Below are 22,945 nucleotides of genomic sequence, written 5' to 3'. Positions count from 1 at the left end.
GCGGCCGCGCGGACCTCGTGCCATGCGCGCGCACTACAACTCCCAGCGGCGCCCACGGCTCCGTGCCTGCGCCCTGGCTGCCAGGACGCGGCGATGGCGGCTGCGGCTGTGGCGGCCCCTGAGGTCCTTCGGGAATGTGGCTGCAAGGGTATCCGGACCTGTCTGATCTGCGAGCGGCAGCGCGGAGCTGACCCGCCCTGGCAGCACCCCCCGCAGGTGAGGGCTGGGAGAGGGGCCGCGCCCACAACTCCATTCTTCATCCGGGGAAACTGAGGCCCGGGTTGTCCGTGAAGACGGGCTCCTGATCAAACCGTGTCAGCGGCCCTGGGGATGAGGGCGTTGCGGGGTGAGGAGATGAGGGCTTTGAGCAGTGGGCCTGGAGTGGGAAAGGGGCTGGGACGTGGATGCAGTCCGACCACAGCTCACCTCTGGAACCTGGGGGGAGTCTGACAGCAAACGTAGCCCCCCTGTGTCTGGGGCTGGGAGCTTCACGGGCTCGTGGTTAGACGACACGGAGAGAGTAGGGGGTGCTGAAAACCAGGGCAGAGGGCCCCAGAAGGCCTTGGACGGAAACGGGCAAGGAGGAAACTCATTCCAACGAATTAACAAAAAAGGACTCAGAGGCTTTGAGCGGGGCAAGGACCATCCAGCTGGGCCAAGGCCTGGGGAAGGTGGATGATGCTTCAGGTGAGGGAGATGAGGCCGGTGGGGCCTGACCACGGAAGGCAGGCGGGACTTGTTCTGAGGGCCATGGCGAGCTCTTGAGGGTTTTAAAGGAAGTTACCTGTGAATTTTAGAAAGATCCTGGGGAGGGGAGGGGTGGATAGGAAGGAAAGGAGGCTGGGAAGCCAGTAAAGAAACTGTCACACTGTCCGTGATAAAAGCTCAGAAGGTCCTGTGAAAAACAGTGGCTGTTCCTCAGAAAATTAAATGTAGAGCTACCATATGACCCAGCAATCCCACTTCTGGATATGGTCCCCAAAGAATTGAAAGCAGGGTCATGAAGAGATATCTGTACACCCATGTTCATAGCAGAGTTACTCGCAATAGCTAAAAGGTGGAAGCAGCCCAAGTGTCCACGGACAGATGAAAGGAAGAACAAAATGTGGTCCATCCGTACAGTGGAATATTATTCAGTCCTAAAAAAGGAAGAAAGGAAAGTCTGGCACGTGCTACCACACAGATGAACCCTGAGGACGTTATGCTGAGTGAAATAAGCCAGTCAGAAGACATACTGTATGACTCCACTTATGTAAAGCATCCAAAGTAGTCAAATTCACGGAGACAGAAAAGGATGGTGGGTGCCAACGGCTGGGGGGAAGGGAGGGGGAGAGGTGTTAATGGGTAGATTTAGTTTTGCAAGGTGAGAAAGTTTTGGAGATTGGTTGTACAACAATGTGATATACTTAACACACTGAAATGTGCACTTAAAAATGTGGCTGAGGATCAATTTTAAATGTATAACGTATATGTGGTTGTATATATTTGACCACAGTTAAAAACTTTATTAAAAAAGAGTTTTTCAGACCTTGCCAAAGGTCTGAACTGTGCCCATGGCCGTGGGTGTGGAGGCTCAGGGCACCGCGGGGGTAGCATCTTCCCAACCTGATGGCTGAGGGACAAGTGAAATGTACGGGATGACTCCTTAACTTTCCGTGTGTGCTATGTGAGGTGCCAGGAGACAGAGACATGGTGGTTCAGGGTTGGGGTGTGGGTGCTGGCGATACCTGTAGAACATAAAGCGGGAGGACGCAGAATTCACTGGGCAGGGAACACCTCAGACTGCCCTGTAGATCTGACAAAGTCCTGGCCAACCCAACCGGAAGCTCCGGAGCAAAGACGGCCTGGTAGGCAGTCCCACGTTGGGCAGAAATGGCCAGGCCTGTGCTGGGTCACTGGCTGGAGGCCCAGGAGAAGGGTGGCCTCTGCTCAGAACCAGAGGCAGATCCTGAAGGCCCTGCCACAGAAGGTTGTCAGCCTGGCACTCCTCTGGGTGACTGGCAAGTTCTTCTCTGTGTTTTTCCCCAAATTTTATGTACATATGTATGTATGGGGCCATGCCACTCAGCTTGTGGGATCTCAGTTCCCCGACCAAGGACTGAACCGAGGCCATGATGGTGAAAGCACCTAATCCTAACCACTAGACCACCAGGGAACTCCCAGTTTTGCTCTTTTTAGATGGGAAATTCAGGCAGTGCCAGTGGCTTCCACAGTGCAGGGCAGGCCCCAGAGACACCCACACCGCAGCCGGAAAGGGCTCCCTCTGGCCTCCCAGCATGTGCTGCTCACCTCCTAGGCAGGCCCGTGGCCTTAGCTGTAGGGGAGCAGATTTCTCCAGCTCCTGGTCAGGGCTGGCTGCCTTCACACGGTCCTCCCCTTTAGCCCTCACCAGCCTGGGGAGGGCAGACAGTGCCCCACAGCGACACAGGAACAGTGTGGCCTCGGAGGCTGTGCCCCAGCTATGCAGCCTCGGGCTAGTTCCTTAACTTTGCTGAGCCTCAGTCACCTCATCTGTAAAATGGAGGATGAAAGAATGGTTCTGCGTACTCTTTTCCCTTTTACAGACGGGAAAGTGAGAAAGGCAGGGGCTGAGGGCCTTTCCCAGGAGGCAGCCCTGGGCAGGGGTCCCGCCTCCCTCTAGACTCTAGCTGCCTCCCAAAGTGCTGCAGGGGAGGGTGCACTGCTGGGTGGGGCTGCTTCTCGGGGCGTGTGAGTGCGGTGTGCGGTGTGCGGAAGGGCTCCAGTGGCTCCAGGACCCCTGTCCCGTCTTTTTTTTTTTTTTTTTGCCACACCAAGTGGCATGCGGGATATTAGTTCCCTGACCAGGGATCGAACTTGGGTCCCTCGCAGTGAAAGCACCGAATCCTAACCACTGGACCGCCAGGGAATTCCCGCCCCTGTCTTTCTTTTGCAGAAAACACACCGGTTCATTTACTACGCCGACACCGGCTGGGCTGTAGGGGCCGAGGAGTGCGACTTTGAAGGCTGGGCCTTCCCCTTCCCAGGCGTGACGCTGATCGAGGACTTTGTGACCCCGGCGGAAGAAGCTGAGATGGTACGGCTGATGGACCGCGACCCCTGGAAGCTCTCACAGTCCGGGCGGCGGAAGCAGGTAGGCTGGGCCAGAGCTGGGCCAGAGAGGGCAGTCATGCTACGGGGCCGTGCCGGGCTCCCAACCCCAGAGCCCCTTTGCTCACCTCCCTCTCAGGGCCTTCCTTTGCAGCCACCTCTCACCACTCCCCAGAGCCATTAGGTGACAAGTTCGCCGACCGGGGCGGGGGTGTGGGGGCGGGCAGGGCTGCTGAATGGGGTGCGTTGGGAAGGGGCAGGGCCAGGGGCCTGGGCATGGCCTGCTTACCTTTCCATAAGGCGGGGCTCAAAGGCAGATGGCCACTCAGCTCTCTCTGCCCTCTCCCCAACTGGCCTAGTGCTGGTGACCCTCACAGAGGGTTTCTCAAAGGCTGCCAGTTGCCCCCCATCCCCCTACCCCCCATCCAAAGTTCTCCCCGTCAGTTTCTAGTCTCCCCAGCCCTCTTCCCACTGATACTTGGGCCTCCAGATCCTGAACCTTCCCTTGCCAGGGATCACAGTCCCCTCCTCCCTGGGTCCGCTCCTCTCCTTTTCTGTTCCTCATCCCCAGCAATCCTCGCCCCCTCCAGGACCTGCGAACCAGCCATCGGCCACCTTTCCACATTCCCTCCTCCTCCTGTCATGTGTCCTCACCCATCTTCAGTCCTGTGACCAGCTAGTACAGGCACTTGCTCAGGTGCCCCTCGCCCTTTCTCCTCTTACTTGGCCAGGCTCTTCCCGCTCACCCAAAGCCCTGGTCGGGTCCAGCACCCGCGCCCCCTGCTGGTGGCCACCCTGGCTCTGGCTCTCCATCCCGAGCCGGGCCCTTCCCACTCGGCAGGTCGTTCGCTTTGCTGCCCTCCTTCCAAACCTCTCCTTCCCCTCTTCCCTCCCCACTAACGACTGGGCCTCTCTGAGGGAACAGGTGCATCTACAGACATTGCCTTCTCGCCTGTGCGAGGCTTCTTCCCGAGCCCCACTCCAGCTGCGCGCCAGATGCTGCCCCTCTCCTCGGAACTTGTCCCGCATCGCCCCCTTCTGTACTCAAGGCTGCTCTTTCCCACCGGCCTCCCAGTAAGCTCTGTCTCTCTCGTCTCTGCAGCAGAGCTCCTCAGAAGAGCTCTCCGTTCTCTTCAGGTCCTCTCTTCTTGCTGCCGCTTCACCCACTCAAAAACTGCCTCCATCGCCCACCTCCTGCCTAAAGCCAGCGGCTGGTTCTCGGGCTCAGTCCTCAGGCCTCTCCTTTTCCTTCTCCAGACACTCCTTACTGATCTCAGTGAGGCCCGGCCCCGCACGTTGGTGAGTTTGGGGCTCCCGCGCTCGTACCTCCAGCCCTGGCATCCCTAAGCTGAGCCGTGGCTCCATCTCGGCAAATTCCATCTTTCACCTGCTCAGGCCAGAAACCCTGGATCTTTCCACGTTCCTCTCTTTCATCGGTAATTCCTGTCAGCTCTGTATTCCTTCAAAACATATCCTGAATCTGAGAACACACCCCGCCTGCCGCTGCCACCACCTGCCTCTAGCACTTCCTGGGCAGCCCTCGGTCCTCCTCAGTTGGTTTCAGTAGGGAGGAAGTGATCCCGCCGACATCCGGTTGGATCAAGTCACTGCTCTGTTACAGGCCCTCCAGGCCTCCCATCTCAACGTAAACACAGAGGCCTTACCATGCCCCAGAAGGCCCTGCACTGGCCGCCAGCCCGACCTTTGTCTCCAGTGCTGCTGTCTGCTGTCCCCACGGCAGTCACCCCCACCTCCTGGGTTCCTCGGAGTCTCCTGGCCGTGGCCCGCCTGTCCCAGCCTTTCTGCCTGCTGCTGCCGAGGAGTTGGAGTGGCCCGCAGGAGCCGGCGGGGCCCCGCACTGGGCCCCGCACTGGGCCGTGTGGAACAGGGAAGGAGAAAGACTCCACCAGCAGATGGAGCCACCCTCCACGAGGCGGGGGCCCGAGGGAGCAGGGGTGCGGCTAGATGCCCCCCATCCCTCAGGCCACAGACCTGAGGTGTATCTACAAGGCTCCTCCCTAGGGTGTCTTTGTTTTTTAAATAGAAGCCACCCACCATAAAATCCACCCATTTCAAGTGTATAATTCACTGGTTTGGTTTTCAGTGTATCCACAGTGTTGTGCAACTGTCGCCACTGTCTTGTTCTGGAACATTCTCATCACCCCAGAGGAAATGCGTACCCATTGCCAGTCACTCTGCATTCCCTCATTCCCCAGCAAGCACTAATCTACTTTCTGTCTCTGTGGATTTTCCTCTTTTGGACATTTGTATAGCTAGGATTATGTAATACGTGACCCTTTGTATCAGGCATCTTTCACTGAGCATGACGTTCTCAGGGTTCACCCCTTTGCAGCTGTATCGATGCTGCATTGCTTTCGTGGCTGAATGTCATTCCGTTGGATGGACGGACCACTCTTTGTTCATCATTCATCCGTTGGTGGACACTTGGGTTGCTTCTACTTTTTGGCTGTCATGAATAGTGCTGCTGTGACTATTCTAGTACAGACTTCTGCGTGGACGTGTATTTTCAGTTCTCTTGGGTGTGAGGCTAGGAGTGGAACCGCCGCTGGGTCCTGTGGAGACTCTTCTCCCTTGTGGTCCTGAAGCCCAGTTGCACCCAGTGTTGACCAGATGGGTAACGCTGCCATGGGCTGGCCTGCCCTGCCTTGCTCGGCTCCTTCCCGGCTCCCCAGCACCGCGTCCTGGGGATGCCGTGCATGGGCCTCTTGTCTCTAGCTCTGCTTCCTGGGGTACCTGGGCTGAGATGTCCCCCCGATGCTTCACATCCCCCTCCCCTGCTTTGTTTTCCTCCTCAGCATTTACCGCCATCTGATGTTTGCTGTTTATATTTACCTCCTTGGTGTCGGCCTCCTCCTGCCAGAATGTCAGCTCCATGAAGTCTGAAATCTTTGCTGGTCTTGGTCACTGTGATTGGATTCTTCAGCCCTGGCGTGTGATGCCATTTCTGTAAACTCAGACAGCTCCCCACTTCCTTTCTGTCCTCATCCTTCAGGACTATGGCCCCAAAGTCAACTTTCGGAAACAGAAGCTAAAGACCGCCGGCTTCCAGGGCCTCCCCAGCTTCAGCCGGGAGGTGGTGCGGAGAATGGGCCTCTACCCCGTCCTGGAGGACTTCCGGCCCGTGGAGCAGTGTAACCTGGACTACTGCCCGGAGCGGGGCTCGGCCATCGACCCGCACCTGGACGACACCTGGCTGTGGGGGGAGCGGCTGGTGAGCCTCAACCTGCTGTCCCCCACCGTGCTGTCCATGTCCCGGGAGGCACCTGGCAGCCTGCTGCTCTGCCTGGCCCCGTCCGGCTTCCCGCAGGCCCCGGTGGAAGGCGCGACGGCCCCCGGCAGGTCTGTCCCGTGCCGGGAGGTGGAGGTGGCTGTCCCCTTGCCCCGCCGCGCTCTGCTGGTGCTCACGCGAGCCGCGCGGCACCAGTGGAAGCACGCCATCCACCGCAGGCACATCGGGGCCCGCCGCGTGAGCGCCACCTTCAGGGAGCTGTCAGCCGAGTTTGGCCCCAGCGGGAGGCAGCGGGAACTGGGGCAGGAGCTCCTGCAAACCTCGCTCTCCTTTCAGGGGAGACCCACGTGAGCCGCCTCCCCCGGGACGGGAGCTGGCGCTGGGCCTGGCCGGGGGTGCTGGCTCCAGAGTGGACCATTAGCCGGCATTGAAGGGGGCGCCCAGCCCGAGGGTCTTTCTCAGGTCTTAAGAGGAGACTGCTTGACACCCTGGTGCCCGGCAGCGCGAGCCCTGTCCGCGAGCTGGCTCGACGGGAACGGGCCTCAAGTCGGTCCCCTTTGACCTGCGCCGTGGCCACTTGCCCGGGTTAATTTGTCACAGCTTGAGGGCAGTGGCATACTTTGAGCTTAAAAATCGTTGGTACCACTTCAGGTCATTTTCTCCTTTATCTGTCTCTCTTAACAAGGTTGCCCGGTGTCCCAGCCTGCAGGCCCTTCATTTATTTATTTATTATTTAATTTGTTTACTTTTGGTCGTGCCACGCAGCTTGCAGGATCTTAGTTCCGTGACCAGGGATTGAACCCAGGCCCACGGCAGTGAAAGCGCCTAGTCCTAACCACTGGACTGCCAGGGAACTCCCAGGCCCTTCATTTAGGGAGCGTGTTGGATTGGAGAACAGGATGGGTAGAAGATGTGAGGTTATTACTGTTTCAGACCTCAGAGCTGCTGACAGCTTCTGAGTTGCACTCTGCCCGGGTCATGCTTGACCCCATGGGGTGTGGGATATGGAACACTGGTGGCCAGTGGTTGGCAGGGAGGGGCTTCCAAGCATCACCTCTCTCCACGGCGTTCCACCAAGAGCAGAGAGCAATTCATAACTTAAGTACTTATTTATTCAGTTCAGTCCAGGTCAACTGTTTTAAAAATCCATACACAGGACAGGGGGTGTGCACACCGCATGTGGTCTCCACAGCGTCATGCATAATGAATTAATCGGGACAAGACAGGTGAGCAGTGCAGATGAGCCTCGATCTGCTCAGGCTTAGGCAGCTTTATCCTCAACAGACCTTCCTAGAAGACACTGAAATACATTCTGCCCTGGCAGTTTGTCTAAAATAGAAACGCTTGAGTTTTGAAACTTCTGGTCAGGTACTAAATGGAGACCGTGTTCCACTTTGGAAAGGGCCTCAGCGTATCTGTGGGCACTTGTTTTTATGAGCACCAGGAAGGCTCTGCTCAGAGGAAAACAGGGCAAGCCCACGCTGGCTCCGGGGCAGCCTGTGGCGCCTCTCACTCACCACAGAAAGGCCACTGCACTTGGAACCCCCTTCACAGTCAGGTTAAGCCTCCAGAAACCAAATTTCTAGCCTGCAATTTGCTTCCCTCCCCTCCCCAGACTGCCCTGCTGCAGCTCCAAATGGCAGCTAATTCTCCAGTCCTGAGGGTGCCCCCCTGATCATCAGTCCCCAGGCCCACAGTCATCTCTGTTCTCACAGAAATTCAGTTTGCCCCCATGCCTCTGGGAACTAGAAAGACTGGAGCTGCGAGAGCTCGCTGGAAGAAAGAAAAAGAAATTACAAGAACGTTATTCTCCTAATCAGTGTCGAAAACGTGATTATGTGGCATCTTTCCTACCCATGTGGCACTGTCACTGGGCACCTAGTGTCTGACCCTGATGTGGCCAGGCTAGAAAAACTCTGCCCATGGGCCAGGTGTAACAGCTGGCCCCTGGCTGACACCCAGAGTGTGCTCACCGCAGTCTGGGGAGCTCGGCACTCTGTGGGTCTGGCACATGGGGCAGGGGCACCAGATGGCCCAGGAAGGTGGCCGAAGTGAGCCCAACAAGGCCCCTCTCAAAAGTCTGAGGCCAGAGGAAGGGGCTGCCGTCCCCTCCCGGCAGTGAGGAGGAGCCAGCCTGTCTAGTCCCTGCCAGGACACAAAGTGGCCGTCTTGCAGTGACGCTGACGTTCTTTTGCAAAGCAAACACATTACACCAGAGGAGCTTTTTCAGCAAGGCTCTGGGAGAGACATGCGCTAGGGAGCAAGCAAGTCGCGACAGATGTCTGCAGAGGATGCGAGGGACACGCCCTTTGGAAGGCGCTAGGGCTCTCCTCCGGCCCAGCAAGACACGATGTCCAGGCTGCCCGTAAATGCCATGATTTGCACTGGTGATTCTCAGCATTCAGAGTTATGTGTTAACGTTCAGGTTCTCAACAGGATGTCACAGTCCCAGAAACCTCAGCCAGGCCTGCCCCCACTTCTTGGTACAGGCAACCCAGACCCCACAGAGATATCAGGCTGTGGACAGAAAAGCCGTCAGAGCATGAAGTCCAGTGACTGAAAAGGCACCACTCTGGTGGCTGCTGGCCAGTGTGGTAAATGTGGTTCTTAAAAGCGGCCCAGGGTGCAGCAGGCTCACATATAAGCTGAGCTGTAGCATGTATGTGTTCGGTCCAAGAACATGGGCTCAGGTCTATCAGACGCCCCTCAAAAACACCAGAACCTGTGCTGTGCATGGCTGCATAGAAGTGTGAGCTGGGCCTGTGCTTGCGGCCAAGGGGCCCAGGAGGGGAGCACTACACAGGGTCTCACCTTCCCTGCCATCATTATAAGCAGGACCCATGTTTGGCCAGGGCTGGCCCCTGATGCTACCACCCACAGACCAGGCCCGGCCACGGCCTTGTCTAGACAGGAAGTCCCCTGGCTGCCCCCTCCCGCTGCTGGGGACCACAGGCAGCAGGGAGGCGGGCGGGCTCAGGTGCCTGGGCGAGAGTGCCCCTGCCTTCTGCAGCCACAGCCCGGAGGGTCAGCTGGCGGCTCAGGGGACAGTCTGTGGCTGAGAGACGGAGGCCTCTGGACTTTGGGCCCTTTCCCCAGCCTGGTGGCCTCGCTGGGTCAATGTGGCCAGGGATCCAGCTGGCAGGGAAGAGAGAATCTGAGCCCAGTGTGCCTCAGAGCACCCCTCAGTTAACAGCCACCTCCAGTGGGCGCCCACAGACCGGCCTCCGCCCTTGGATGGCTCCCCCAGGGCCTGACAAGTCTGACGCCTGCTGAGCACCCACCACACCTGCTGGGCCATGTGCCCTGGGCTCCTGCCTTCCTTCCCCAGCCCCACGAGCCAGGCCACCCAGCTCCCTCCAGGGCAGGGAGGGAAGCACCAGGCCAAGCTGTAAGCCCGTGCCTCGTCTAATCATAGCAGGGTGGTACCATCAGATGTGCCACCCAGCTGCCACCAGCCCAGCTCAGGAGTCACGGGGCAATCCCTTCCCTGAACCCATGGTGCTGCCCCGACTCTCCAGGTCCCTGCCAGGCTCCCGGCCCCCGCTGGCCGCTCGCTCCAGGTTTCCGAGGTGACCCGTGACCACCCGGTGCTACTCGGAGCCCGGCCTCCAGCCTCAGGAAGTGCCCAGGGCCGAGGACTCGTCCTTTCTTTGCCCTGAGCTCTTAGCATTGGTCTCCCGTTTAACTGAAGATTTCCATCTTATGAAGGAAAACGATCCAGGTCTTACAGCATGAAGACAGTAGAACTTTGGTCTTGAACCGCCTGGCAGTGTCTCTCGTTGGCAATTTGCATTTCTGAAATTCCCCATCCCGCAAGCGAGTTCTGTTCCCTCCCGACGCGAGGCGTGGACGCTGACGCGGATGCAGCCGCGGACAAGGCATCGGCCCCGCCCAGGAGCGCGGACGCTCACACCACCTGCAGGCTGCGCTCGTGCCCATCCAGCTGCACTTTGAGCTTGTGTAGCTCCTCGATCTCGCGATTGTGCCGCTCGGTTTTGTGGCGCACCAGCGAGCGGTAGAAGTGGATGGTGAAGACCACGAAGATGAGGCCCACGGGCACCATGATGATGGTAGACACCAGGGCGGCCTGCCAGCCCGTGTGGCCCCCAGGGCCAGGTTGGGGGCCGGGCTGGTGGCGCGCGTCCACGGGCAGGAACTTGATCCAGCAGAGCAGTACTACCTCGGCCAGGAAGAGCAGGATGCCCAGCACGGTGGAGAAGCCCCAGGCCAGCTCGATGTAGGGGTGCATGCGCTCGTGCGGAGACTCGCTGATGGAGTTAAGGTTGTGGATGTTGCTCACGGCCTCCACGTTGGGCAGGATGCACGTGCTGATGAGCAGCGCGAACAGGTGCACGGCCACCAGCACTGTGGTGCACGCACTGAAGGCGATGAGCAGCGGCCGTGGGTATTGGTACTGAGTCTCCAGCTGCACCTCCACCATGGCCACCTGCAAGGCAGAGGGGGCGCTGGGTTGGGGTGCCCACAGAGCAGAGGGCGCCCTGCTCGCTGATCAAATATTTTGAACTTTACTTTTTTTTTTTTTTTTGCGGTACATGGGCCTCTCACTGTTGTGGCCTCTCCCGTTGTGGAGCACAGGCTCCGGACGCGCAGGCTCAGCGGCCATGGCTCACGGGCTCAGCCGCTCCGCGGCATGTGGGATCCTCCCAGACAGGGGCACGAACCCACGTCCTTTGCATCGGCAGGCAGACTCTCAACCACTGCGCCACCAGGGAAGCCCTGAACTTTACTTTTTTTTTTTTTGCTGATTAGCGAAAGAAGATCTCATTAAGGGAAAATCTACAAAGTACAGAAGAGGCCAGAGAAGCACTGGGCAGGGCGGTGATCGCATCCTGGATGCCAAGAACGTAGGTATATTGGGGTGCCGGGCTCCAGCCCAGGGCAGAGGCCACACTTCCCTGGGAACATGCGACTTTGCTGTTGATATCAGAGCCAGGCTGCAGTGGAGCTTAGCTGCAAAACAACTGATGTTTCTCAAAAGAACAAACTTGACCTTTTAAGAGGTAAAAAGAAGTAATGATGGAGGCTCCTGATGGTCCCTGGGCTCAGAGCCATACACTGGATGGCCTCACACAAGCCACAGGGTGCCTCTCTCAGCTGAGACCAAAAGCAGGAGTGAGCAGCCACCTCTCCAAAGGCCAGGAATGGTCATATAAATGAAAACAACGGTGAGGAGGGGAAGCTGGGAAGGGGCTGGGCTGGGACAACTGAGCTGAATCAGCAGCAGCAGTCAACGGGAGCAGGAGGCCAACAGGAAATATGTAAAAAGGGTAAGTCAAGAAACAGCAATTCCCAAATGTCATTAGAGACGTGGAGGCGGAGGGGCTGCCGGAGGCTGCCTCCAGGGGTGGGACCGCGGGGCTGCAGGGGTTTGTTACAAGCCCTTTGCAGTACTTAATTTTAAACTGTGCATGTGCTAACTTTGAAAAAATAAAAACCACTTTTAAATGAAAGGGAACAAAAGGCTCACAGAAGGACCTGAAGCCCCAGCTTATCTCTGTAGCAGTGAGTGTGTATTTAGGCTGGGATCTGCTCACCACAAGCCCTAAGGGGCTTTCAAAGTCCAGACTGGGCGCCAGGCTCCTGCCACGCTTCCCCAGGTCACACCCAGTCCACTCCCCTGCAGCCCACATCCCACCCCAGCTCTGTGGACCAACCCCAGTGGAGGGTTTAGTCCAGGCTCACCAAGGGCCTTCTCCCAGGCACCCAAAGGTAAGAAACCACACCCGTCAAGGAAGGGGGAACAGGGAGGCAGAGAGAAGCCAGAAGGCTTTTCCACTCACACTGTTTGTCTCCTAGAGCTGAGCCATCCCTTTTTTGTTGTTGTTGGTTTGTTTTGGGCCATGCTGCACGTCTTGTGGGATCTTAGTTCCCCGACCTGCCACCAGCCCAGCTGGGGCAATCCCGTGGGAACCCTGGGGCCACGGCAGCGAAAGTGCCATGTCCCAACCACTGACCATTGGACCGCCAGGGAACTCCCAGAGCCATCCCTGTTTTTAAAAATTTACAAGAAAGATTTCCTAACTTCTAGCAACTACTGCCTCTTAGAGTGAGGACCTCATCCTCTCACTCCGTCTTCAGTGAAGATGGAACATTTGGGAGGTAAAAAGAAGATATGCCAGTCCTAGTGGACCACAGCTGAACAGAAACTCAGCAGTGATTATTGCTCCAAAGAGAGAGCAGCCACACTACCGAGAGGAGGGGTGGTCCTTGCTCAGTGCCCTTTTAGCCTGGGTAGGCTCTTGTGACCACAAAGGATATGGCCCCACAAAAAAGGATGTTGTAAACTCCAGAGGGTGCAGAGATGAGAAACAAAGAAGATTAAAAGGCCTATGAGGAAAGTTTTGTTCAACCTCAGGAGAAAAGGCCAAAGGCCATTTTTCAGTGTATTTATGCAAAGATTTTTATGAAGGGGTCCTGGATCACTGGTTCCCTGTGTTAGGGGCAGGATAAACATGAAGAAATAAGCTTAAGGTCAGGCATAAGCACTTGCTGGAAAAAGGAACAGCTTTGCAATTCTAATTAGGGAATACATAATATGGAGAGGGAACTCTACCTACAGAACAGCCTGTTCATTTTTCCATGTCCCTGCCCTTATTCAGCTGTGGTTTCCACAGTGGACATGATACTAGCTGACGATCTGTATTCATCATTTCTTTCGCCTGGGCTGCTCTGCAGTCTGAATAATTATCTGATTTACTGGGGTCTGTGGCTTCTGAAATGTATCCCCAACGGCTTAAGGAAGCACTTGCTACAGAGGAGATACTCCATAAATGCTGAAGAAATGAATTATTATAATTCATTATTATTGAATGAATAATACTATTGAATGAATAATAATGAATTATTATTATTATTATTCAACGGTCACTGTCCTCATTCTAAGGCCAGTTCACACCCCTGAAGGCTGCCATTAAGTCTCAAAGTACTCCTCCAGAATTCACTCTTTGCTTTACAGCTTTATTCACAGGGCTTGTTTGCAAATTTTAATGAGGGGTTTTGTAGCCTTCAAACTTGGGTGAGCAGACTCCTCCCTAAATTTGGAAGTCCAAATGTTTGGAAGACTGGGGTCTCAAGGGACAGCTGCAGACGGGAAGTGATTTCCGAGACCCAGGCCCCGCACAGAAAGGAAACCATCCTACTTCATTACATCATGCAGTACTTCTCAGTTTTCCAAAGTTAAAAAATATATAATAATAAATATAGGCCAGAAAAATTTAATGCAGTACATGCATAGTATTACTACGCATTATATCCTACTGTGAGGGTAGAAAACAAGATCTAATTTTAATGGTGACGTCTAAACTTCTCTTGCTATTTCTTAAAGTTAAGCTTGAGAAAATATTCCTCTTTTAATGTGATGGAAGAAAATGATTTTGAGCCAAAGTTATGTCCCATATGATTGTACACTTTTGTAATTACGTTTTAAGCAATAAAATGCAAGACCTAAATAAGCCTTTGCTCTGAACTACAGACCTAAACCCAAATTGACTGCCCTCTAAATGTGGTGACCTCTGCCCTGCCCTGTATGAAGTCACGCCCCGACTACATGAGGTCTCATTTTTCCACGGGTGACCAGTGCCGATGACGGGTAGGCCCTTGTCATGGGAGTGGCCACACTGGCTCGCTCGTACAGCTTTTTATTTTCTGCGTATCCATTGGACAGCTGAGGCTCTGGGATATGGAAAAACAATTGTTTTTACATTAAAAAAAAAAAAGGCTTCCAGCCCAATAGGACCTCTGAGCAGACAACAGAGAAAGAAAAGGAGGGGTGGCTGCAGTTCTCGCTGGGAATCCGGAATCCTGACATCCCCCCTCTCTGGGACAATCCCCTGAAGGGATGAAGGTCTGCAGGCTTTGAAGTCAACAGGGGATGTGGCCCTTTTTCAGGGCCCGTGGTTTTTCCCCAGACAGACTCTTGTCCTGGGGGATGACTCAGAAGGAAAGCACAGCCGGGCAGCCGGGTGTCAGGCCAGAGGCTCTGCTTCGTCACCCCAGAGACCACATTCAGGGAGCATCTGCGTCCCCAGCTGGGCTAAACTAAGCAAACACAACCCATGCCACAGTTTCTGCTCAAATTCCCAAACTCTTGGGTGGTGCCTGAGATGTGCAGATGTGGGGACTTTTCCCCAGGAAACCTTGTACCCTGAAGCTATTTTAATTACCCCACTAACTTCCCTGCCAAGTAAATACGGTATGTGAATGTGAGAGTGGGCTTTCTGGGGGCTCTGGGGCTTGGGGACTCCCCTGGATACCCCAGGCCACCCCCCCAGTTGCCAGAGCAGTCCCCTTGGAGGAGGTGGGACCTGGGCAGAGACTTGCTAATGGTCCATCCTGGCTGTCAGCAGGGCCCGGAGGGAGTGCTTTGCTCCCTGAAGCATCACAGGATTTCAATTAGCAAAAGCCCACTTCACAGGCTGTGTTTCCCACCATGTGTTTCCACTCACCATGGCAAAGCCCGAGAGGAGGGCGGACGTCCGGCTGGAGGCCTTCAGCTTGGCCCTGCTCAGGTAGAGCTTCCTCCAGGAGAGGGCCTGCACAGAGTGGTGGTTGGAGGTGACCAGTTCCAGGTAGCTGCGGCGGACCCAGTCCCGGTAATCCATGCCCTTGTGGCCGGGCTCCGAGCAGGCGGGAGTGGAGGGGTCCACAGGTACGTTGAGCTCGGCGCTCATGGTGGGAGCCAGGCTGTGGGCGGCAGAGACACACTCAGGCATCCCGGAGGGTTCCCGGGGCCTGGAAAAGCCAGAATCCAAGTCCCTTTAACCTCCCCTGGGGGCCCGCTGTATACACCCTGTGCCAGGGCCGTGGGATCCAGGGGTGCAGAAGTATGGAGCCCTGGCCTCTGAGGCAGTCCTCACACAGGAATGTGGGGACCACCTGCAGGAAAGGAGGGGCAGGGGTGCATCTCCAGGAACCATCGCAGCATCCAGTGTTCCTCCACAAAGCAGGAATCTGGCCTCCCACCCCGAGCTCAGAAAGGCTCCAACTGAGTGTGGCTCTTGGGAGAATGGAATTCCAAGGTTGGCCAAAAGCACCTAAGGACTCCTCAGAGGTGCACCTATCTTCAGGGAGTAGGGAGCTGTAGTATTTAGGAAGCTTTTAGGACCTAAACTTCTGGATTTGACCCTGCCATGTGAGCGTGACACCTGACCTTTCCAACCTGCTCACCTTCACCTAGGGATATCCCCACCCTACCGGGCTCTTAGACAAGAGAGTGGAACCAAAACTGCTTTCCAGTGGCCAGGTGCCAACCATGAAATCAACATTTCCAAGCAGCCGCTAACTTCTCAAATCCAACTTAGATTTTAATCAGCACAGTTCGCCCTGAAAATACCTGGTTTGTATAACTAAGGCCACATCCAGGCTGCAATGGAAACCTTTAGCAAAATGAAAAACTGAATTGGCCAATTGACGTGAGCACGGTTTTTTGTGGGGTTTTTTTGTTTTTGTTCCGAGAAATGGAGGCTGGAGACCCCTCGAGTATCCCAGTAGACATCTGGTTTGACAGTAACACACGATGAAGATCAGAAGAGCTGATCTGTCGAGATTTGTGAATTTAAACCCAAATCTCACTAATCCAGATAGGGGATTGGCGGTCTTGCGTGGCCCAAGGGGCCGGCCCATGCAGCAGCCCGCGGGATCAGCTCGAATTAATCTGCAGGGCAGGCTTCAAGGGCACAGGCACCTCACAGCTCACTTGGCATCAGATATTAACTTGTACCTTCAAGCCCGCATAGGCCCCGTGAAAAGCCTTCTTAAGGCTACTACAAAACAGAGCAGTGTTCCCAGGTTCCAGGGAGCCTGGCTGGGGGTGGGTGGGCGGAGTAGGGGGTGTTCATCAGGGTCAGCGGCTGAGGAAATGCCCCACACTTGACCTGTCCATGCCAACCCCTAAAAGGATTCTCTGGGAAGGTCCTAGAGGCGGGGAAGGCCTCTCTCTTTTGGGGTGCCTTCCTCTTTGTCTTCCACCAGGCTGCGGAGGCTCGGCTTTTACCGGCCAATAGGGCCCCGGGAAACAGTTCTGTGCTCTTCTATTTCTGCCTGGGATGCCAATTACTAGGTCATTTACAGAAGGGCCGACTTGGGAACCTTGGTCACCCCCACCCCCCCACCCCATCCACATCTGCAGCCAGCAGCACCGCTTGCAAGCACTTCAATCACAGGAATGTCCCTTCCCTTGGGGAGAATTCAGAGAAATGTTGTTCACTAACCAATCCATTGGCTGGCTCCAAATAATTGAGAATGGCGTCATTTGGAAATACATTTTTTTCTCTTTTTTTCCCCCTATGTATCAGAAGTGAGCCCACAGTTATGATGAAGACACTGTCTAGTGTGTGGTGGGGTAAAAGGCACAAGCTTTGCCCCCTCAGAGGATCCATCTCTCCATCCTGCATCCAATAAATGCTTCCTGAGCCCGAAGGTAAGACTGCATTTGGTACTTAAGGATCAAAGATGAAAGGTGAGGATGTCCAGGGGGGGAGTGAGATAAGGGCGGGGGGAATCTCATCCAGTGAGTTAAATGCTGCTTTAGTGGAGGGGGTATGAGGGCTGAGGGAGTGCAGGAGGGGCTGGCTGCCTCTACTCTTGACCCGGGAGAGGGGCCCTGCTAGGGAGCCAGGATAGGGACAAGGACATAGGTAGTGAAGGTAGCATTGGCAAAGAGGGACCCTCCCTCAAAGACAAGACGCTGCCCACGTGGGAGCTTCTGAGAGGCAGGGCAGAAAAGCTAGCTGCAGAGGGGGTCAGGGAAACGGGGGTGGAAGGCAGGATGCAGGGAGTACAAGGAGCCTGGAAAGTATGACTGTGCTGGACTTGCTCTGGCGGTGCCCGGATGCAGGGGCTTGGACGGAGCTGGTCAGGGAACAATGCAGCCTCAGTCTGGTCTGTGTGCTCAAACGCTTGGCCTACTGGGAGGGGCAGGAGGGCCTGGTGGCCTCCAGAGGGATGTATGGGGTGAAGAAGAGGGAAGCACAGGGACCATCAATGAACGAGAGCTGAGCTCAAATTGGAAAGTGGAGAGCTTCATGGCCAGTGAGGTCTGACGGTGGCCTCTGGGCCATGGTGGCCTCTGGGCAATAGGCAGGCCAGCCTCAGCCCTGCAGATGTCCTTCGAGTGGCAGGGTTTGGGAAGGAAGGGCTGTCTGTCTGCTTGGAGCCTGGGTCTTGAGGCAGGCCTGTGGGTCCTGAAGACAGAGAAGCCACTTCCTGTAGAGGGAGCAGCCCAGACTGGATTCAGATGCATCCTCACCCTTCCGGCCCCAGCGTCCTACCCTGGGCCAGGCCTCCTCCCCCTGCCTCCCCCACTCTAGGGGCAGAGTCTGGTCCTCACACTCCAGGGCTGGGCTCAGGCAGGGGGTGGGGTGGGTCAAGATGGAGCCCTGCGTTTCTGTCAGGTAGCAGAGGCTCCAAAGGATGCTCTCCTGGCTGAACCTTGTGGGTTTTTTGGTTTTGTTTTCATATAAGGGGCAGTCAGAGAAAAGAGGTCTTGTAGCATAACAGTGATGCTCTCTCTAAAGATTAGCTATTCTCCTTGGCAGGGCTGTTGGAAACATTTCCGGGCGGTAGGTTTTGGGGTTTGCCTGTCTTAACTTCCTTTAAACATCTGGGGCACGAGCAATGGCGAGTGCCACGCAGAAACGCCTGTTTCTGACTCTCTTTTTGTCACACCCGTGCAGGGCGGGGGCCCAGCCCCTCCTGCTCCCCTGGGTCTCCTAGAGGAGTCCGCCTGCATCCCTGTCCCTTCCCCTCAGGAAGCCCCAGCAGCCGCAGGACCCGCATTCAGCCCGCACCCGCGACCTGAGTCCTCTCGGCGCCGCACCCTGCCCGGGGAGCCCGCGGGGTTGGGGTCACCTGGCCGCCTCCCAACCCCGCAGACGTCGCGTCCCAGGCCTGCCCAGGAGGAAGCCGGTCCCCTCCCCCGTCGAGTCTCCGGGTGCAATTCCAGTCCCCCGCCAGACCCCCCGCGGCGAGCACTCACCGAGCTGCTCTGCCCGCCCGGCCCGGCTCCGGCTCGGGCTCGCGGCAGGCGGCGCTGGCGTGGCCGTGTGGCCCTGTGGCCCAGTGGCCCTGTGGCCCGGCCGGGGCGCCGAGCGCGGCCCCCACCCTCCTTCCGCCCGTCCCTCGGGGTCCCCCGGCCCCGCCCCCGCCAGCTGCCCCGCCCCCCCGCCGGCCCGCCGCAGCCGCTGCCCCGGCAACAGTGCGCTGCCGTCACGTGACCGGACCGCGGGGGCGCCGTGGGCCACGTGACACTGCGGGCTGGCAGGGGCGGGGCCTCCCGGAGGGGCCCCGGGGGTCCCAGCTGTGTGAATACTGCTCCCGCCAGGGCGCCAAAAACCCGCGAAAGGTTGCTCATGTCTCCTGGGCGCGCCGCGGGTAGTAGTGAGCAGGGATCCGCGCCGCGGCGGCGAGGAGAGCCGGAAGCCTGGGCATCCCTCGCTCTCCCGCCCCGCCGGCCGCCCGAGCGCCCTGGCGACAGAACGGGGAGGCTGCGCTTTCTCTGCCCCCTGGGTCTGGCCAGCAAGTCCAGGTCAGGCTGAGCCCTGCTTGGCCCGAGGTGTGGGGGTCTGAGTGCCGAGTGGGAGCACGGGGTTCCAGGGTGAGCCGCAGAGAACGTCCGGGACCGGTCACTGACCCGGTGGTGGGGTGGGATCCCGTTATCAGACTGCAGGGTGTGCGGGGGTGCGGCGGGGGGCGGGAGGCGTGGGGAGAAAGGGTGTAAGGGAGGCTCTGTTCAGGGAGATGTGGGCGGCGACGCCCGAGTTTGTCGGGCGGACGGTGGCACCAGGCAGAGCGCGCCCCGGAGCTGGTCGCCCAGACTGCACCCTCACCCAAAGGCCCAGCGAGACCTGCCGGGTCCTAACCCGGGTGCAGCATGCTTGGCGCGCCGAGAGCTGTTCTCAGTGGGCAGAGCGCTGGGGGAGAAAGTGTTTCTGCGGTGCCTCTGGCTCCTTCTGTCCGAGACTGCAGGGAACCTCTCCGCGGGAATGGTGAACTCTCCGGTTTTACAACCGAGACCTTCAAACAGGAACGATCTTTCAGGGAAGTATACGTGAATATTCACTAAGAGGAGAGATGGGTTCCTGTCAACCCATCGTGCCACACGGTCCCTCAGAGTACTTCCTGCGTGGCCTACATAGGATTTTTCCATCTGTCACAACAACATTGGACCGTGACACATTTATCCAAACGAAAGAAAAAAGAGAGAAAAATTCCACTCGTGTCAACCAGTCCAAGTTTTCTGACAATTGGAAGAGTAAACGTTAGCAGATGCCAGGGCAAATCCATTTATACTGCAAGATGCATTTTAGGGGCCAGTGCTGAGAGCCAGGATGATACCTTTTAATCCAGGAGGACACTTAAGAGCAGACTAAGCCAGTTTCCCCCTGGTTAGTGCCCTAACAAAGGGCGGAGGAAAATCCCAGGGTCTGAATACCGCCCCGCTCCCATGGCTACAGGAAGGAGATCACTGGATTTCAGGGAGCAAAGTCCTCAAAAAGCATAGTGTGGCTTCCACACCTCAAGCAGCTAGAAAAGTGGACTGGAAAACAGGAAGAAAACACTTTGAACACTTTGTAAACGGCAGTAGTTGCCTCATAGATGAACATTCTTTCAGCAGCAGTCATTCGCTTGCGTTCTCACCCTTGAACCCTGACTGCACATCCTTTAGAAAGCTTCCTAGGCCAGTTAGCCATGCCCCCACCCCCGAGCACATTTATCCAGCATGTCTGGGCAGAAGCAGAAGGTAAGTCGCAGTTACCAGGGCTTTTCAGAGCTCGTTTCCTAACCAAACCCAGAAAATGGCTTTCCCCACCCTGGAAGATTAAGGGTGGTGACTGTGTTGAAAGGAGAGAGATTTATTGATCACAATACAGTAGTTGCAAGCCCCCCTCAGGCGCCCAGGCAGTTGAGTAGGGGCTACACAGAGCCGAGGAGGTTCAGGTACAGGTCCACGGTACCAGCCACTCAGCCGCCATGTCTGGGCTCCAGTTTGTGCTGTCATTCTCGGCAAGTTGCTTCCTCTCCCGAGGCCTCGGCTGTCCCACATTTGAAAAAGACCAACTCTGGGAGGCATATCCCAGGGGTCAGCCACCTTCTAGTTGCCTCATCCACGCGTGCCCCCTCGATCAGTGAATGCCGTGGTCCTTGCTGTTTTCCTCTCTCCCCCAGGATGGCCTCACACCTGGTATGGACAATGTATCCAGTCCCCTGACACGGCAGTTCTGTCCCCTTGGCCATTTGCTCCTATGGCCTAGCCCTTATTATCATCACCTTCTGTGAACTCCCCCGACCAGGGATCGAACACAGGCCCCGGCATTGAAAATTCTGAGTCCTAATCACTGGACCTCCGGGGAATTCCCAGCGTGAACACTTAAATTCAAATATCCCACTTTCTGATGCTTCTTCCTCACTCAGTCCCCCATCACTCCCCTGACTCTGACACCTATTTTTCTCCCTCTCAGCCTCCTTTCGGCTTCTCCTACTGACACCTCTCCCCACTTCTCAGAGAGCTGTCATCACTTCCTTTGTTTCCTCCTCAGCCATCTGCAGTCTGCTGCCCTTTGCGCTGCTAAGTCCAGATGTCTCGGCCACTGCCCTGTCTGTCACCGGGTTCCCCTCCTTCCATCTGGAAACACTCCCTCCTTCTCTGGTGAGGCCACTGGACATTCCCCGGTGCAGGCCTCTCCTCTGCCATCTGTCCACTAGATACGGCTGTTTCTCAGGGTCCTGTCTGGGTCCCTCTCTCCACATTTCTATCTGAGTGGTCTCACCCACTCCCGTTTTGCCTGAGAGCTCCCAGATCATCACCTACAACCCGGGTCTCTTCCCAGCCTGGCAGGGTGTGATCCAAGGCCCTCGAGCTTCACCAGGCCCTCAGCTGAATTCCTCATCTTTCCCTCACACACCTGCCCCACCTCCTGGTCACCTGTCCCAGGGCGAGTTCCACCACCCGCCCAGCTGGTGACTCTGTAGATCTGGTGTCAGTCCTGACTTCCCTCCTCCCCAAGTCCTGTGAATTCTCCCACCTACATGTCTCTGAAATAGCCCCTCCCACCCCTGCGTCCCCCTCCCACCCCTGCGTCCCCCTCCTGCCCCTGCGTCCCCCTCCTCCACACACTTCTTCCTCCCCCCGTCCCCCCGTCTCTATTCTTTTTTTTTTTTTTAATAAATTTATATATTTATTTTTGGCTGTGTTGGCTCTTCGTTGCTGAGCGCGGGCTTTCTCTAGTTGCGGCCAGCAGGGGCTTTTGTTCATTGTGGTGTGCGGGCTTCTCATTGCGGTGGCTTCTCTTGCTGCAGAGCACAGGCTCTATGCGCACGGGCTTCAGTAGTTGTGACACGTGGGCTCAGTAGTTGTGGCTCACAGGCTCTAGAGCGCAGGCTCAGTAGGTGTGGCACACGGGCTTAAGTTGCTCTGCGGCATGTGGGATCTTCCCGGACCAGGGCTCGAACCCACGGCCCCTGCATTGGCAGGCGGATTCTTAATCACTGCGCCACCTGGTCTCTATTCTAACTCAGGCCGTTGTCATCCCAGGTCTGCGTTACTGAGCTACCCTCCCCTTGTCCAGAAGTCCTGGGTCCCATGCCCACGCAGCACCCTGTGCAGCACGGCACTGACCTTTCTCTCGTCTGTGTCCCTGACCAGATCTGGAGCTCCTTGAAGGTGAGGACTGTGTCGCCAAGCAAAGTGCACTTAGGAACCCTTTGGATTTAGCCCTTAGTTCTGCTCAATAAACGTTTACTACATTCTAGGGCATAAGAAAACTGCCTGAGGACTTGCCCCAGGTTAATTTCTAAGAGTGTTCTCCTTACTGAGCTAGGTTAATATATAGTTATTGTAGCTCACTTTAGTCAAGTATGCCAAACAGTAAACATAAACTTCCAAAAGGGGAGGAGAAGAAAACATACCCATTTCCAGTGATGATGCCAAAAGAAGTGGTTCCCACACAGCTCTGCTTCCACGCAGCCTGGAAACCAGGTTTAATTACATTCCTATTTCCAAAAGTCAATAGAACGTCACTCCTCTAACACAATTAATTTTTTTCCTCAAAAGATAAATGTTGAAAACAGAGAATTCAAAATAGTGATGGTACTTTTTATGTTCCAAACCAGTGTTTCTCAAGGTATGGAGGGGGAGGGGATCCATAGTGGAATCCCCTGAGGTACCTGCTTAAAATGCCTAATTAGGGCCTGAACTGTAATGAATCAGTCTCGGGGGCATGTCTGGGGTCTGGATTTTTTAAAAATATTTATTTATTTATTTATTTGGCACCCTGGGTCTTGAGTTGCACCAGGATCTTCGTTGCAGCACGCGGGACCTTTAGTTGTGGCATGTGGGATCTAGTTCCCCATCCAGGGACCTAACCCCAGCCCCCTGCATTGGGATCGCGGAGTCTTACCCACTGGTCCACCAGGGAAGTCCCTGAGGTCTGGATTTTTTAGGTAGGCTCCTCCCCTGCTGCTACACTGCGGGCATCAAGGCAGAGAAGGTGACTAACTGTGTCTACTCGTAGGTCCTTCCTGCCGTAGGAGCAGTTTTTCAGGTGGGAACAACTTACCGGCTTGCTCCTAGTCACTGAGATTTGCTCAGTGACATTTATTGAGCACCTA

At 56.1% G+C, this 22,945-nt stretch overlaps 2 protein-coding genes across 3 annotated transcripts; one reads left to right on the top strand and one right to left on the bottom strand.

Annotated features, from left to right (window-relative positions):
- Nucleotides 1–40: 40 nt before the first annotated feature.
- Nucleotides 41–10,870, top strand: ALKBH4 (alkB homolog 4, lysine demethylase). 2 transcript variants are annotated; one of them, XM_060078820.1, is made up of 4 exons: nucleotides 58–216; nucleotides 2,915–3,112; nucleotides 4,327–4,368; nucleotides 4,691–5,878. In XM_060078820.1, the coding sequence occupies exons 1-4, from the start codon at nucleotides 94–96 to the stop codon at nucleotides 5,063–5,065; spliced, it is 738 nt and encodes a 245-aa protein (XP_059934803.1). In that variant the 5' UTR covers nucleotides 58–93; the 3' UTR covers nucleotides 5,066–5,878. The 2 variants fall into 2 exon arrangements, with proteins under 2 accessions (XP_059934802.1, XP_059934803.1); XM_060078819.1 differs by lacking the exons at nucleotides 4,327–4,368; nucleotides 4,691–5,878 and adding an exon at nucleotides 6,083–10,870 and having other exon boundaries at nucleotides 41–216.
- Nucleotides 7,410–18,436, bottom strand: ORAI2 (ORAI calcium release-activated calcium modulator 2). The gene is made up of 3 exons (XM_060078821.1): nucleotides 18,315–18,436; nucleotides 14,785–15,022; nucleotides 7,410–10,766 (listed from the first exon to the last, which is right to left on the bottom strand). Exons 2-3 carry the CDS (start codon nucleotides 15,007–15,009, stop codon nucleotides 10,227–10,229), a joined length of 765 nt encoding a protein of 254 aa, XP_059934804.1. The 5' UTR covers nucleotides 15,010–15,022; nucleotides 18,315–18,436; the 3' UTR covers nucleotides 7,410–10,226.
- Between the last annotated feature and the right edge of the window lie 4,509 nt (nucleotides 18,437–22,945).

This window comes from Mesoplodon densirostris, chromosome 16, assembly GCF_025265405.1.
Source record: "Mesoplodon densirostris isolate mMesDen1 chromosome 16, mMesDen1 primary haplotype, whole genome shotgun sequence".
NCBI lineage: Eukaryota > Metazoa > Chordata > Mammalia > Artiodactyla > Ziphiidae > Mesoplodon > Mesoplodon densirostris.
The sequence above is the reverse complement of the archived record's forward strand: the minus strand, read 5'-3'. Positions and strand labels throughout refer to the sequence as shown.

What these genes read in the sequence shown, in the direction of transcription:
- ALKBH4 (XM_060078819.1), top strand. Translation starts at nt 94, where the DNA reads ATGGCGGCTGCGGCTGTGGCGGCCCCTGAGGTCCTTCGGGAATGTGGC. An exon ending in CCTGGCAGCACCCCCCGCAG is followed by an intron (nt 217 to 2,914) that starts GTGAGGGCTGGG and finishes TTTCTTTTGCAG; the next exon opens with AAAACACACCGGTTCATTTA. An exon ending in AGTCCGGGCGGCGGAAGCAG is followed by an intron (nt 3,113 to 6,082) that starts GTAGGCTGGGCC and finishes CTCATCCTTCAG; the next exon opens with GACTATGGCCCCAAAGTCAA.
- ORAI2 (XM_060078821.1), bottom strand. Translation starts at nt 15,009, where the DNA reads ATGAGCGCCGAGCTCAACGTACCTGTGGACCCCTCCACTCCCGCCTGC. An exon ending in TCCTCTCGGGCTTTGCCATG is followed by an intron (nt 10,767 to 14,784) that starts GTGAGTGGAAAC and finishes TCTGCCTTGCAG; the next exon opens with GTGGCCATGGTGGAGGTGCA.